The 13645-nt window shown below is 38.3% G+C and overlaps 1 protein-coding gene across 1 annotated transcript in view; it reads left to right on the top strand.

Annotated features, from left to right (window-relative positions):
- SYNE1 (spectrin repeat containing nuclear envelope protein 1) overlaps nucleotides 1-13645 on the top strand; it is a 471896-nt gene that overhangs the window by 2228 nt on the left and 456023 nt on the right. The window contains exon 2 of the mRNA XM_042940094.1: nucleotides 6036-6319. Coding sequence (XP_042796028.1) covers nucleotides 6256-6319 — 64 coding nt within the window. The 5' untranslated portion in view covers nucleotides 6036-6255. The remainder of the gene's footprint in view (nucleotides 1-6035; nucleotides 6320-13645) is intronic.

The raw sequence follows: 13645 nt of genomic DNA, 5'->3' as shown, positions 1-13645 counted from the left end.
CTGTTCTCACTGTCCCCACATACAAATTCTTGTCCCTGGATTCTTTCTTGCAAGGGAGCTGAGGTTGGGAAAAGGTAGTTTACCATTCAGGATTTTTCAAGACTTGCTTGTCTTAAATGTGGAGGGCACCACACTGGGACCTGCTCTCTGAAAGTAGGCAGCACACATAGCTTCTTGGAAATGACAGGCGGTGTAAATTGAACAGGATGTAGGAAGCCCATGACTGGGCCAAGTTGCTGGCGTTTTCTCAGCTCTAGATACTGCAGCCACACCCCGTGGCCTGACCTTGAGAATCACACAGGGCCCAAGACTCCCCTGTGAGGGAATCGTGTTTCTCCCCCTCTCCACTGTCTTAGGCGTCCTTCCTTGTGATGTAATCCAACCAGAACCAGTGTTTGGCAAGAAGTGCAACATATACTCTAGCAAAGTATGGGAGGAAGGTAGTAGATATCTTTGGGCCTGATTTATACTGCAACCTTCCCCCAAAAAGTTGAATCATGACACGTCATATTTGTCATACTGATCCGCTCTGTACTTAGTCTTTTGGTTACCTGTTTCCATGTTTGTTCTTCCAGAGAAAGGACCGATTCTTATTTGTTACCCTGTACATTTCATAGTAGTGAATAATTAACAGTACTATTCACTGGTAGCCCATACACATACATTAGTAATATATCTGTATTAACTCCAGATGTCCCTTTTCTCCCTACTGCTTAGCCATCTTAGTGTTTATTAATTAGTACCATTGCTAAAGGATGAATAGAGAAAAACAATAATTAACTTTAAAATTAGACACTTACATGACTCACTCCAGCAAAGGACTTAGAAGGGGTGGATGTGTATTTATTAGCTTTTTTATTTTTGCTTAATAGTGAATTTTAGTAGGGGCTCTATTCTTATACATATTTAGATGTCTACTTCAGTAATATTTATATTTCATACGGCTGTGACCCTGTTTGTGTCTTATGGTCTCAGTGCATCTTTCTCAGTGAGAAATGAACCACATCATCTCTGGTGGTTGCAGGGTTTGGAATTTTCTGTTATCGTTTCCTAGTACCTAAAATTGTAGTTGCATTGCTTTAAGATGTGTTCTTAGGGCCTAGCAGTGTTCCTCCTAATGTTTTTCCTAACGCGTTTTTTTTTTAGGAGCACAAACAAAAAACTGCCTTAGCCGCGAGTTGTCCATTCTGCTTAGAGACTAGAGAAGTCCAGGTTTGATGATTCACTCCTGTGCTTTTTTCACGGGGGCTGGTGTTAGAAGAGTGTGGTTCAGATAGGAGAATCCCAAATAGCAGACGGTGTAAATTCCCACTGCATTCTGCACAATAATTGCAGCAGATGGTTATCGATTGGGTATTCAGTTTGCTCGAACAGTTCCCTGGATTTCTCCATGAGAGAACTCACCCTGCTTTGTTGTCATATTATCGATTTCATCTCCCCCTCTGATGCGGAAGCTCTACGAGGGGCTTATCTGTCTTGTTTACTGCTATTTACTCGGTACCATTGTCCTTTACAAATAGTTTCTCAATACCCTTTTGCTGTATGAAATGTACTGGGCTCTTACTTCTCTGCCTGGAGTGGTGGATGGCTTTAGCTACAGACGGATCTTCTCCTGGAAGGATTTGGAGACGGTGCCGGGACTGCTAATTCATACACAACCCATCAATGTCTACCTGATTCTCTCTTTCCATCCCAGTACTGGTCCCCCTCACTGCCCACGATATCCTGCACCTATTAAAAACTCTTAATTTCCCTGGGAATAGTGAGCTCGTTGGTGCTGCTGGACCTTCCTCTGCCCACAACCTCAACTGCCCACAATCGCTCAGTTCCAGGCGTGAATTTCAAGCTTTTGTGACCTCTGACCAGCTATTTTAGTGGTCACTTGTGCTGCCATTGGTTTTGGACCTGGGGAGCATGCTTGAGGGCACCTCTCCACTTCTCATATTGCAGGTAGAGAAACTGAGGCCAGGGGAAGGAAAATGGAAACCAGTTATTTGCTGGACCTCTGCTACATGCCAAACAGTCTGCTAAGCATATTACATATTTATCTTTTTAAATTTATGCAGGATAAAATTAAACCAATAATTTAGCATAAAATGACTTCATTTTACAGATGAAGCCACAAGTGCTCAGAAAAGTTTACTTTTCTTCAGGTCGCATGGATGGAGTTAAGACTCTGCCCCAGATCTTTCTTAGTCCATAGTGTGTGGATGTCGTGGTACCATACTCCCTGTGGTAGGTCGTTACTGGGGACTTCCAGCTCACACTCAGTCAGCTAGGTGGAACAAAGCTAAGCCTAGACTCATATCTTCTGACCCCCAGTTTCCTTTTATTTTCTTTTTATTTTATTTGTTTGATTAATTAGAAATTTCTTATATATTCCCCTGAAAGTATCAGTAAACAGCAAGACTATCAGAATTTCACAAAGGAGGAAATGCACATATGATGAAAACAAAATATTTTATCTTCTGTCTGAAAAAGGAAGGATATTGCATTTACTCCTTTTGCAGTGAGGAGGGAGGGGTTTTCTGTAAAACAAAAATGTCTGTTGAGGGCCTGGGATGTTCTCAGGGATCCATTTGGCATCGATGGTGAGATGTCAAAGTGAGAACAGTTATAGACTCTACCCTTGCAGAATGTTCACAGTCTACTTAGAGTGTGAGACTAACAGTGGTGGTGAATATAAGAGAAATTATACTTATAATAACATGGGTTGTTAGTGCTCAGTGTGTACAGGAACATTTAAGGATGGCTTCAAGCAGGGTGGGGGGCCTGGGCCAGGTATTTAGTGATCCTTGGGATCTGCTCAGCTAACAGTGCCCCACACAAGGGCGAAGTTGTTAGCGCAAGCATATGAGTGCATGAGGTGAAGATATTGGAAGTAAGATCTGCACAGCCCCTCTGGCTGCTGAGCTCAGTTGATGGTATCACGACCCACGCAGTCTCAAGGCAGAATCCTGAGAGTTATCCGAGACACTTTGACAACCCCATTGCCCATTTCCTATCTCCCCTCCCTACACATTTGCCTCCTAGAGATTTTTCAGATCTTACCCTGTACTCACTGTCTTATTTTAGTCTGTCATCATCTTGACTCCTGAGATACTTTCCTTAGGGATCTTTCTGAATCTTTCAGTCTTGTCTCCTTCAAATATACCCTTAAAAACTGTACCTAGAATAATCTCAATTATACTTGGGCACTTGTAGCTTAAAATCCAGTGGTTTCCTATTGCCTCCCACAGAGAATCAGGACGAAGCTTCTGAGCATAGCACACAGGGCCCTCAACCGTCTGGTGCTACCTCCTTCTCCAGCCTCAGCTCCAGAATGTCACCTGGGAGAGTCCTTCGTGATCGAACTCTTGGTGCTTCCCACATAGAATCATCTGTTTCTTGTGTCCATGACTTTGCTCAAGTTATTCACTCCACCTGGCATGTGTCTTTCATATTTTTTTCCTGATTAGCTCATTTACCAAGATTCAGTTCAGGGGTGAGCTCCCTCCCAGGACACTTTTCCAGAACCTTCCGATTGGCTTAGCGCCCACCCTTTGTATTTTCCATCTCTGTATTTGGACTTGCCCGTGGTATTGTTATATTGTTTTTTTTTTTTTTTTAATATGTTGTATCTCCCACTATGTTCTAAGCTCCTCAAAAAATAGAAACTATGTCATGTTCATCTTGGTACCCCCAGCCTTGACCTCTGAGACTCAGAATGGATTTGTTATACTATAGAAGTAAGACTGAATACGTAACCTGAATTTAGACATAAGTACAGAAATTCTGAGTTTAACATGGCCTTCAAAAGATAAATATATCATATATATATATGTATATATATATCTCAAGTATTTGTATCAAGTACATATATATACATTTATATACATTTATATGTATATATATGTACATATATATTTATATGTATAAAAGAGAGGGAGAGGAGAGTTGGAGATTAATCTATTATATAACATAAATGTGAACGAGAAGAGGGTAGAAACATGGTGATCTGTAATGCAGTGACTTACAGAAATCCTTTTTAATTCCGTAATTCTTGATTGATGGTGGGAGTCATGACTTTTATGAACTCCAGTGCTGATCAGAAGCTGCCTTGGGATAACTGAATTAACATGAATTTCTTCCTTCATCTCTACTTAGTATATATGTAGTTTTCTAGCCAGCTAGAGAAAGTTATATTCTTACATTTGGGGAAGTTCACTTTCTAACAGTTTAAAGGACCCATTTGTAATATCCTCAAGGCACTTCCCACTGCTTACTAGTCTTCAAACTATGGTAGCTTTTGCCTGTGGGCAAGTGGAATATTTTCCCCCAGGAGACGAGGGCTGCTAATAGGCACATAATTCCAGCAAGGCTAAAGGCCTTGATGCATGCCAGGCCAGCCATAAACAATTATTTCTCCTCTGAGGATCCCTTGGAAAGCCACACGTTGAAAGGTACCTCTCTAGCCCAGAAGCTGCCAAGTTTTGGGTCCTCCTTCTACTAAATACCCTTTCAAGTAGCCAAGAAAAGTCTGCCTGTGTCTTCTTACCAGTTAAGGCTACTTCACTGCACCATCTCACCCTAACTTGTTAAGTGACCAAGTACATTCTTCTCGCTCCATTATACCTTTCGGATGCTTTTTCCATAGGGCAGCAGCAATATGCAATGTTTTGCATCCTTTTTGAGATAGTGTTCTAAAACAGGTGTTATCAGCTTTGCATTCATGCATTCTAACCAGATACCCATGCATGCTAATATTAATAATGCCATCTTAAAATTAGTCGTAATTTATAATATACTCTATCACACAGCCCCTGTCTCATAAATCATACTGTTTGAATGACCACACATTCAGGTTATAATACAGTTGTTGATAGCACTCATCGATTCCTCTTGGTTTCTTTCTTTTTCCTTCTGGCAGGTGGCCCGTCCCACATGGATGTGCTTTCCCTACAGGTGTGTCTATACCATCCTTCCCTGCCCCCGGCCCGTTCTTTTTCTTCACCTTCCTCTTCATAATGCACAGGTGTGCATTAATGCCTTGGTGTGCGGCCCCTTGGTTAAGTTTCTGTCTCTGGGTGCATGTTCAACCTCCGCTCCTTTCTTCATTATTTATCCTACTTCTGGCGAAACCTTCTCTTCACCTAACCTTAGGGTTAGGAAATCCTTCTTCAAACTAAATGTCTCAATGTCAGGATTTCAACTACTCTCTTAACCTTTCTGTCTCCTTGCCCAGTCCAGGATGATGAATTAAACTTGACCAAAGCTGAGAATTCAGGATGGGGTTAGAAAGAAAATGGCCTTTCTGCTCAAGCCACCCCTAACCCTAGCCTTACAACCTGTTTTGGAGTCTTTCTGTATGGGAAAGAAAGAAGCTAAATCAAATCCGTGTTGACGTCTGAAAACAGAATATTTGAAACTCACATTTTTAGAATGAAATACTTTTCCATTTATACTGTTTTAACTTATCAAATAGTTATTAGAAGCTAAGATTTTTTTAAAGTTTTTATTTTTAAATTTTGATCCCAGTGTAGTTAACATACAGTGTTGTATGGGTTTCAGGTATAAAATACAGTTATTGAACAATTCTGTACATTACTTAGTGCCCATCTAGGAGCTAAGATTTAATCTCATTCCTGGAAATTGTACAAATGAAACAGCAAAATATATGCACAAAGCAGGCTGAAATAGCGTATATAAGAGAACTATGTCTGCATTAGTGTGATTAAGAAATAAGATTCAGTATTGGGCTTCATAGTACATTCACTTTCATAGATCAATGGAGAAAGATTATAGTTTAAAGGGAAAACATGGGATACGTGAACATTTCCTTTTTAGCAACCAACTTTATTATGTGTATCTCATGTATGTATTTATTTTGTCAAATATAAGAATTCCTAGCATTTGCATAGTGCTTTGTAAATATTTTACCTGGCAATGAATGATCTATTCGAATTGAATACAGATGGTTTTCTTTTTAGCACCAGGATGACGTATGTAGTTTTTGTTTTTTTTTTAATATGGTACCTTTTCTATTTGTTTTTCAGATTCCTGAGTTCATTTAAGAGAACAGTCTTAAAATAAAAGAAAGAAAAGAAGTGGTTCAGTCTTGGAAGTGGCATCTCCTTGCCAGCTGCTGCAAGCGCTAGGGATTCGTTTACGACCGAACACATCCAGAAAGCTCCGGTATGTTTTCGTGAGTGATATGGTGCTACATCGCCCTGGGACAAGAGTGTCTGCTGTTGGTTTCCTGCTGGGGGAGACAGCATGGCTGCCTCCAGGACCTCACGGTCTCCCCGGGACATCGCCAATGTGATGCAAAGGTTGCAAGGTAAGGGTCAGAAATGTCAGGGTTTGTTCTGTATTTTTTAAGTACACTTTAAATACCAACTTAACTCAGGATCTTTTCAATTTGCTTGCACTTTTATTCAATTTTATGAAACTACAGCAAGGGATCACAAAATGACGTCTCTCATGCTCGCGTTTTCAGACTAGTCATGCTGTTTGAAGATGCTATCTTTTTCACGTAGAAAAGAGACAAAGACCAACCTCTTTGTTTGGTTTTATGTCTGCATTAGTGTGATCTTTAGTGGTTATTCAGTGTCTAGCTGGGAATTCAGTTATCGCCAAACTGCCCTTCAGTCACCGATGACAATACAGTGCCGTGACAGTGCACGAGGGTATCATGACGACGGTGACAAAAAATTGTACGCTGTGGTCAGATAAGTCAACTAATAGTTTAAATATCCCAACTAGGAAGCCCTCAGAGATCTAGAAAGTCTTTTAGCAAAATGAGGGGCAAAGAGGTGCAGAGGGTTTAAGACGTGACGGGATTAATGGCGAGTGGCAGTGTGTGGACTAGAACCACCTTCCTCCCCACTGTTCTTTCTCTAATAGCCAACTTTTCTAGAAGACGATTCGCAGTGAAATGTTATAGCAGCTTATGGATTAATTTGTAATTGTGAATTACACATGCATTGAAACATGTGTATTCTTTAAAGCATAAAAATAATCATCTTAGAAGACTATGAAAATATTGCTTCCTTGTCACAGTCCTAATGCTACCTCTCCCCAACTTGAAACGGATATAAAAATATTCAAATTTTATAGGGTTTTTTTTTTCCTGGTATTTGTCAGGAGCGCCTAAAGTAATGTTACAGGTTGGCTTTTTGCTCTTTGAGTATCTCCAGCAAGCAAGCGATTGCTGTGGTTTTCCACCGCGACCATCGTAATAATCTCTTACAATCCCACCTTCCTCACTTATAGTGTATTTGATGTGCATAGCAGTCATTTCCAGGTGAGCCCTCTTGACTTTCAGATACAGGTGAAACTCTGGACATTCGTGGCCCAGGGCGTGCTCTCAGCTACAGAAAGGCACGAGCTTAGTGGAGCTGTGCGTTTCTCCATGTCAGACCGGAGGCCACCACTGTCCCTGACACCCCTGCAATCACAAGGCTCCCATGCGTGTTGATTGTCCTGGACTGGTTTTTGATGCTTCAGTGCCAGTGGCACTTATTTCAAGCTTATTGCTGGAAGATCTCATCGTCACACCAGAAAGAGCTTGGTTAAATAAAAGAACAGATCCTTGCTGAATATGTGGGCATAGACCTCCTCCATAGGCCAAAAACAAACAAACAAACAAACAAACCCTGATTATGTCTACACAATGCTAAGGATCTCCAGTTTAAATTGTACATCTTTTTTAGGGTAGATGGAATACTGAACTTAGAGTTCCATTTTTCTGTCTGTGTCTGTCTTTGTTGTTTCCTGGGCACAAATTCCTGAGCCATGTTGTGCCTCAGTGACCTCATTTACAAAAAGATGGAAAGGAAACCAGAGGTCCCTTACAAAAGATAAGGAAGATAATTAGGTAATAAAGCAGATTTTCCTTTGAGTTTATTAAATACGAAAATTCCCTGGATCATATATATATATATCTACATATGTATGTATGTGTATATATATATGTATATGTACATATATACACACATATATATATACATATATATGTACATATATATGTGTGTGTGTATATATATACACATATATGTATATACACACACACAGTAAAGGGAAATTGTACAGGGTAATTTGATAAAGATTAAGAATCAGATTATGATTGTACAAAGTGTTTACTTTTTATTCTTATTTTGCTTTGAAATTTTTTTAGTAAGGTAGTGGTTAGGTTAAGAGGGGAGGGAAGAGTACTGTGCCTCAGTCTCTTATTATTTCTGTAGTGTATAGATATATGGTTTTTCCTGAGAAGTGTGTGGAGTAGGGGAAGGACTGGAGCCCCTCGCTCCCACCCCACTCCTGGCTTGTCCCAGTGGCTGTCCCATTTTAACATCTGTGCATTTTGAGCCCGCCCCCCCGTAAAATGCGGACTGCTCACACTCTGGATTGTTTCAAGCTCAGCAAGATGATGACAAAAAGTGCTTTAAAAACTCTACTCTCATCTAATGAGCTGTTCAAATAGCCATGGAAGAAAATTGGATGAAGAGGCATAGGCTTGATAATTTGTTGCAAATTTTTCTAGCCATGCAGATTTGGGAAGGAATGTTAGTAGTTTTATATATCCTGTGCTGTATAAAACTAGTAATTTTATTACATAATAAAGTGACTATACTCACTGTATTAATTACTTTTTCCTTTCTAGTAAAAGGAAGAATTATAACATGTGATAAGGGTATCTGACAAACTCAGAACAATAAACCTTCTACCATTCGACAGTAGACAAAATTCCTGAGCACTAGATATTTATCATTAGTTTTTAGTATCAATTATATATATACATATATATATACATATAGTTTTTAGCATCAATTATATATATACATGTATACAGATATATATACATGTGTATACACGTATATATCTACACATCAATTATATATACATATATGCATCAATTATATATATACACGTGTATATATATATGCGTATTATATATGTATATATATATAATTGATGCTAAAAACTAATGATAAATATCTAATGCTCAGGAATTTTGTCTACTGTATATATACATACATATATATACACACACACATACACACACACACACACACACACACACACGTTATTAATGGCAGCAAAATGAAAGGTCTGTACTCCCACAAGGTGCAGTGGACCTAGCCTACAGCAGTGGAAACAGAATGTAACAGAAGGTGATAGGGTGGATATATCTGTTAGCATATTGATCTGCTGGGTTACTTGTGCTGAATTAGCTGGCAAGGTTTGTGTCTCCACTGCATCTCAGTTCTCATTGTGCATCCTGCTGATGCTTTGAGCCCAAACAAGAGTCAACCTCCCCAGACAGAGGAGAGCTATTTTCTGTCAAGGGTACTTAGTGTCTGTTCTTACCTGCTGGAACCTCCAAACCAGTGACCATGGTGCTAATTAACGGAGGGCTAGCATTATTGTCCAGATAATGAAGACAAATGAGAGAATATATTTGAGGAAAAATAAATCTGTTAACTTAAAATAGAACCAGAGTTGCTATTTTCAAAGTTCAAATCCATGAGGACATTTTTCTAGAATCCCCCTTTTTTTTTCTTAGATAATCCAAGGAACTGTGTTATTTTTCCCCCTCTTGAGTTTTATTGTCTTATTGGATCTGTGTATAACTAATAAAAATCATGTAGCTTTGCATAATGGCAACTTGGCTTTGCTCACTTGCTTATTTAGTTTATAACCATAATTGTTGACTGTTTTTCTGCTTTTAATTTTTATTTCTAGTGCTAGGAAATTGAAACACATACACAGATTGCTACATAATTTAGCTGCTACTGTAGTAGTTCAATATTTCACCTTTGCCAATATTTGTGCTTGTTTGAGCATAATGTTTTAGGCTGGGATCCTGAATTATGGATGAGCAGACAGACTGCAATGCAGACTTTCGTTTGCTCCTGAGAATAATGAAGGTTTCTGTAACTTCCATCAGTTTAAATATAACCTTAAAAGCAAATACAAGACAATAGTATGATACAAGAATATTAAAATTTTAAAAGCACATTGTTAATATAGATCTTTTCGGCTCTTTAACGGCTAAGGGGTTCCATTTCACAGGTGGCTTATGGAGTCATTTCAGTTGTTAGTCACATCTAAAAAAAGATACATGTCTGAACTCTTAAGATTATAAATTTCTTTGAGACAATGACAATATCTTTGTAAATGTCATCATGCTGCTACATAACATTAGCTTAAAAAAGATTTGTTGAACGGCTTTTATCAAATACATTTTTTTTTTCATTTGAAGATAGTCTATCAAAGTTTAAGGAGTTTTAAATGGACATATCAGTGTTTGTTACTGTAAGCCGGGGCAGCATCAGTGTAAACTTATAAAATGAGTGGTAAATGCCAGAGAAGATTCAAAATGTGCATGCGAAGGTGTTGTATGGAGATTACTTTGATAAAAAAGGAGGATTACTGATTGCAAGGTCGAGTTTTTATTTTTAAACCTGTGAATAAATTCAAGGCGAAAGAAATGAGAAAAGGGATAAATACGTATTCTTGGAGACGTACCTATGAAATTTGCTAACTGTTCAGTAAAACCTAATCATGCCTCCCTCTAAAATGGCTTTTATGGTTAAACTCTTTTTGGGTTAAATATGACATTCCCTGTAAATCTATTATACTGTAAAATAAAACCTCAGCTAACAAAAAAGTTAACTGAAAAGTAGAATCAGGGGCACCTGGGTGGCTCAGTCAGTTGGGTGTCTGACTTCAGCTCAGGTCATGATCTCACAGCTCATGAGTTCGAGCCCCACATTGGGCTCTGTGCTGACAGCTCAGAGCCTGGAGCCTGCTTCAGATTCTGTGTCTTCCTTGCTCTCTGCCCCTTCCGGACTTACACTCTTTCTCTCTCTGTCAAAAATAAATAATACATAAAATGAAATGAAATGAAATAATAAAATAAGATAGTAGAATCAACATTAATAAATAAATGGCATAATTTCCTTTAGTGTAACATTAAATAAACATCGGAGAAGGAAAGGTTTGTCATTTATGAGGATTCTCATTTTTTTACAGTGCCTTGAGAGATTAACTTCTAAATTTTATTACTCTGACTTAATGACTCTTCTTATATTGCCAAAAATCCATTTATTGTATTTAGGATGAAATTCTCTATTTGGTTTAATCTCTTTCTCCCTGCAACGAATGTTGTGTGCTACTATCTCAAATTTAAATACTAAGCAAAATGCAGCACAAAACAGTGATCATTTATTTATGTTTTGGAACATCATGGTTAAATAAATCTTTAATGAATAAATGGATAAATCACAATCCCTAAATTAACGAATTGAAGATGAAATTAGTCAAGACATAATGTAAAAGCAAAGGAAGAAACCAGTTAAATGGAATCCCACTGTATTTGCCCCCTTCAAAATATTTTTTTTATCTGAATTTTATTTTTAATCAAACTTGGGTTATGATCATAAAATCATGTTAAGGACACACATCCAGCCGAACCAGTGCCTATGCTCAGCTCTCAGATGCATGTGTTGTTTTTTTTTTTAACTTTCATGCTTTAAAGATATTTTTCCTTCCTAACGGTATATTACATGTTCATATTACTTTTAAATGCAATAAAGTGTATACATTATACATTCATATAATGAATGCCCTGTCCTCCAAACCTGTCTGTTTGCAGAGTTGTTTTACCTATCCTGGGTTATGGAGAAGGTACCTGAAGGCCTTCAGGATCTTCAAAGGCCTGCAAAAATATTGGCTCTCAAATAGAAAAAGAAAACTGCTAAATCAAAATTCACAGAGGTTTAATTCTCTCTCTGCCTCTCTGTCTCTCTCTCAAAAATAAATAAATAAACTTAAAAAAATTAATAGAGGTTTACAAATGTATAATCATTTCAACTAGTCAAATGTAAATCAAATCAATTCAAAAATTATATACGGGTTAATATATTTAAATATGCAGTTTGGGTACTCTATATTGCTGTTGATATAGTATGTGGCTGGCCTCTAGGCCTAAGAGCAATTGAGGCCTACAAATAAAACATAAAGCATTCCTACACATCGCTTTCAAATTAATTCCTTTTAATATACCACTTAATTTTGTCACTCCCGTGATGAAAATCTTCCTTGACCTCTTGACCTCCTTATTAAATCCCAACTTCTTGGCTTGGCTTCCTTATTCAAATTGCGTCTTAACTGCCCAGCATTTGTCTCCTCTTGCTCCCCTACCTAGCCCTAGATATCTACCAAATGCCACTATTTGCAATGCTTTCAAGATGCCCTGACTCTTCTGTGATCTTCTAGGGAGCTTTTGGGAATGAACTCTCTTGGCTCCTCCTAAAACCCGACTTATCTTCAAGGCTCAACTTAAATTCAGCCTCCTCCATGAAGTCTCTGTTGCTGATAAAATCAGAAATTCTGTCTAAAGCCCTTTAGCACTTTGTAGCACTATAATAGGAATTATCTAGTATTGCTTTGCGTTATGTTATGTGCGTGTGGCTAATCCAACCACTCAGAATATAAACACATTGAAGTCAAAAATTGGGTCAATTTCACATCAGTGCCCTACAGATTGACTAGGCAGTGCATTTCATAATGTGGATTCTTCATAAGTATTTGTTGAGTGAATACAATATAAATATGTAATATCATACTGATTTTCAGTGGTGGAAGCAGGGTGACCCAGAAGGAGGTAATTTGGGTAAATCACCAAGAGAGATTAGAGTAGCTTGGACTAGATGCTAAACAGTGGAGGGGGAGAAAAGTGGTAAAAATCTAGATTTATTTTGAAAGTAAAGCTGAAATAATTTTCTGATGGATTGAATGTGGTGTATGAGAGAGAGGAAAGAAAGTTGGCCCCCTCATTTTTCATTTTGAAATGAGATAAGACAAAAGACTATTGGGAACAGGGTTGAGGAAACTCAAGAGCTTTTTTTGGATGTGTTCCATTTTAGAAGGCTGGTGGATAGCCCAAAAAGTGGCTGAGTGTATATGACTGCAGACATCAAGGGAGAGGACACAGCTGGAGAAAGTATTTGGAGATCCTGAGCGCACAGACAGTATTTAAAACTGTGGGGTTGATTGACACCACCTGGAGAACAAGGACACATAGGGAACATAGGTTTGAAAAATCATCCACCATTGGTCGATGAGGTGGTGAAGGAATGAGGAGGGTCTCATATATGAGATTGAGAAGCTGCAGCCTATGGGGTATGAAAAAGAAGAAGGAAGATCTGGAAGCCAAGAGAAGAAAGAATTCAAGGAGGGAGTGATCAATTATGTTAATGCTGTTAACATTCTTTTTATGTTCATGCTTCCAAATGTTTATAGTATATAAAAAGATTATGTGTTTATATATGTAAATATCAGGCCTGAGTGAGCCAAGTACATGTGCATATAGTTTCAAATTCATTTCTGGAAGAATAAAAGAATAGCCCTGTGCATTCCCCATAAAGAGTTGCAAGATTCTTGGAAGTTAATTGGATAAGAGCAATTCCTTAAGAATTTATTAAGTGTAATTCTGTACTTCATGTAGAGCCCAGTCAAAAATGCATCTTAAGAATAAAATGCCTCTCACTCTGGCTCTAACAAGTCCTGCATTCTTATGGAGCCGATGGTCCTCATGAGAACAGTGCTCCCACTAATGCCCTTTTGTGTGTGACTGTCGCATCTCAGTGCCTTCCTT

This window comes from Panthera leo, chromosome B2 (assembly GCF_018350215.1).
Source record: "Panthera leo isolate Ple1 chromosome B2, P.leo_Ple1_pat1.1, whole genome shotgun sequence".
NCBI classification, from domain to species: Eukaryota; Metazoa; Chordata; class Mammalia; order Carnivora; family Felidae; genus Panthera; species Panthera leo.
This window is presented reverse-complemented; position numbering and strand designations above follow the sequence as displayed.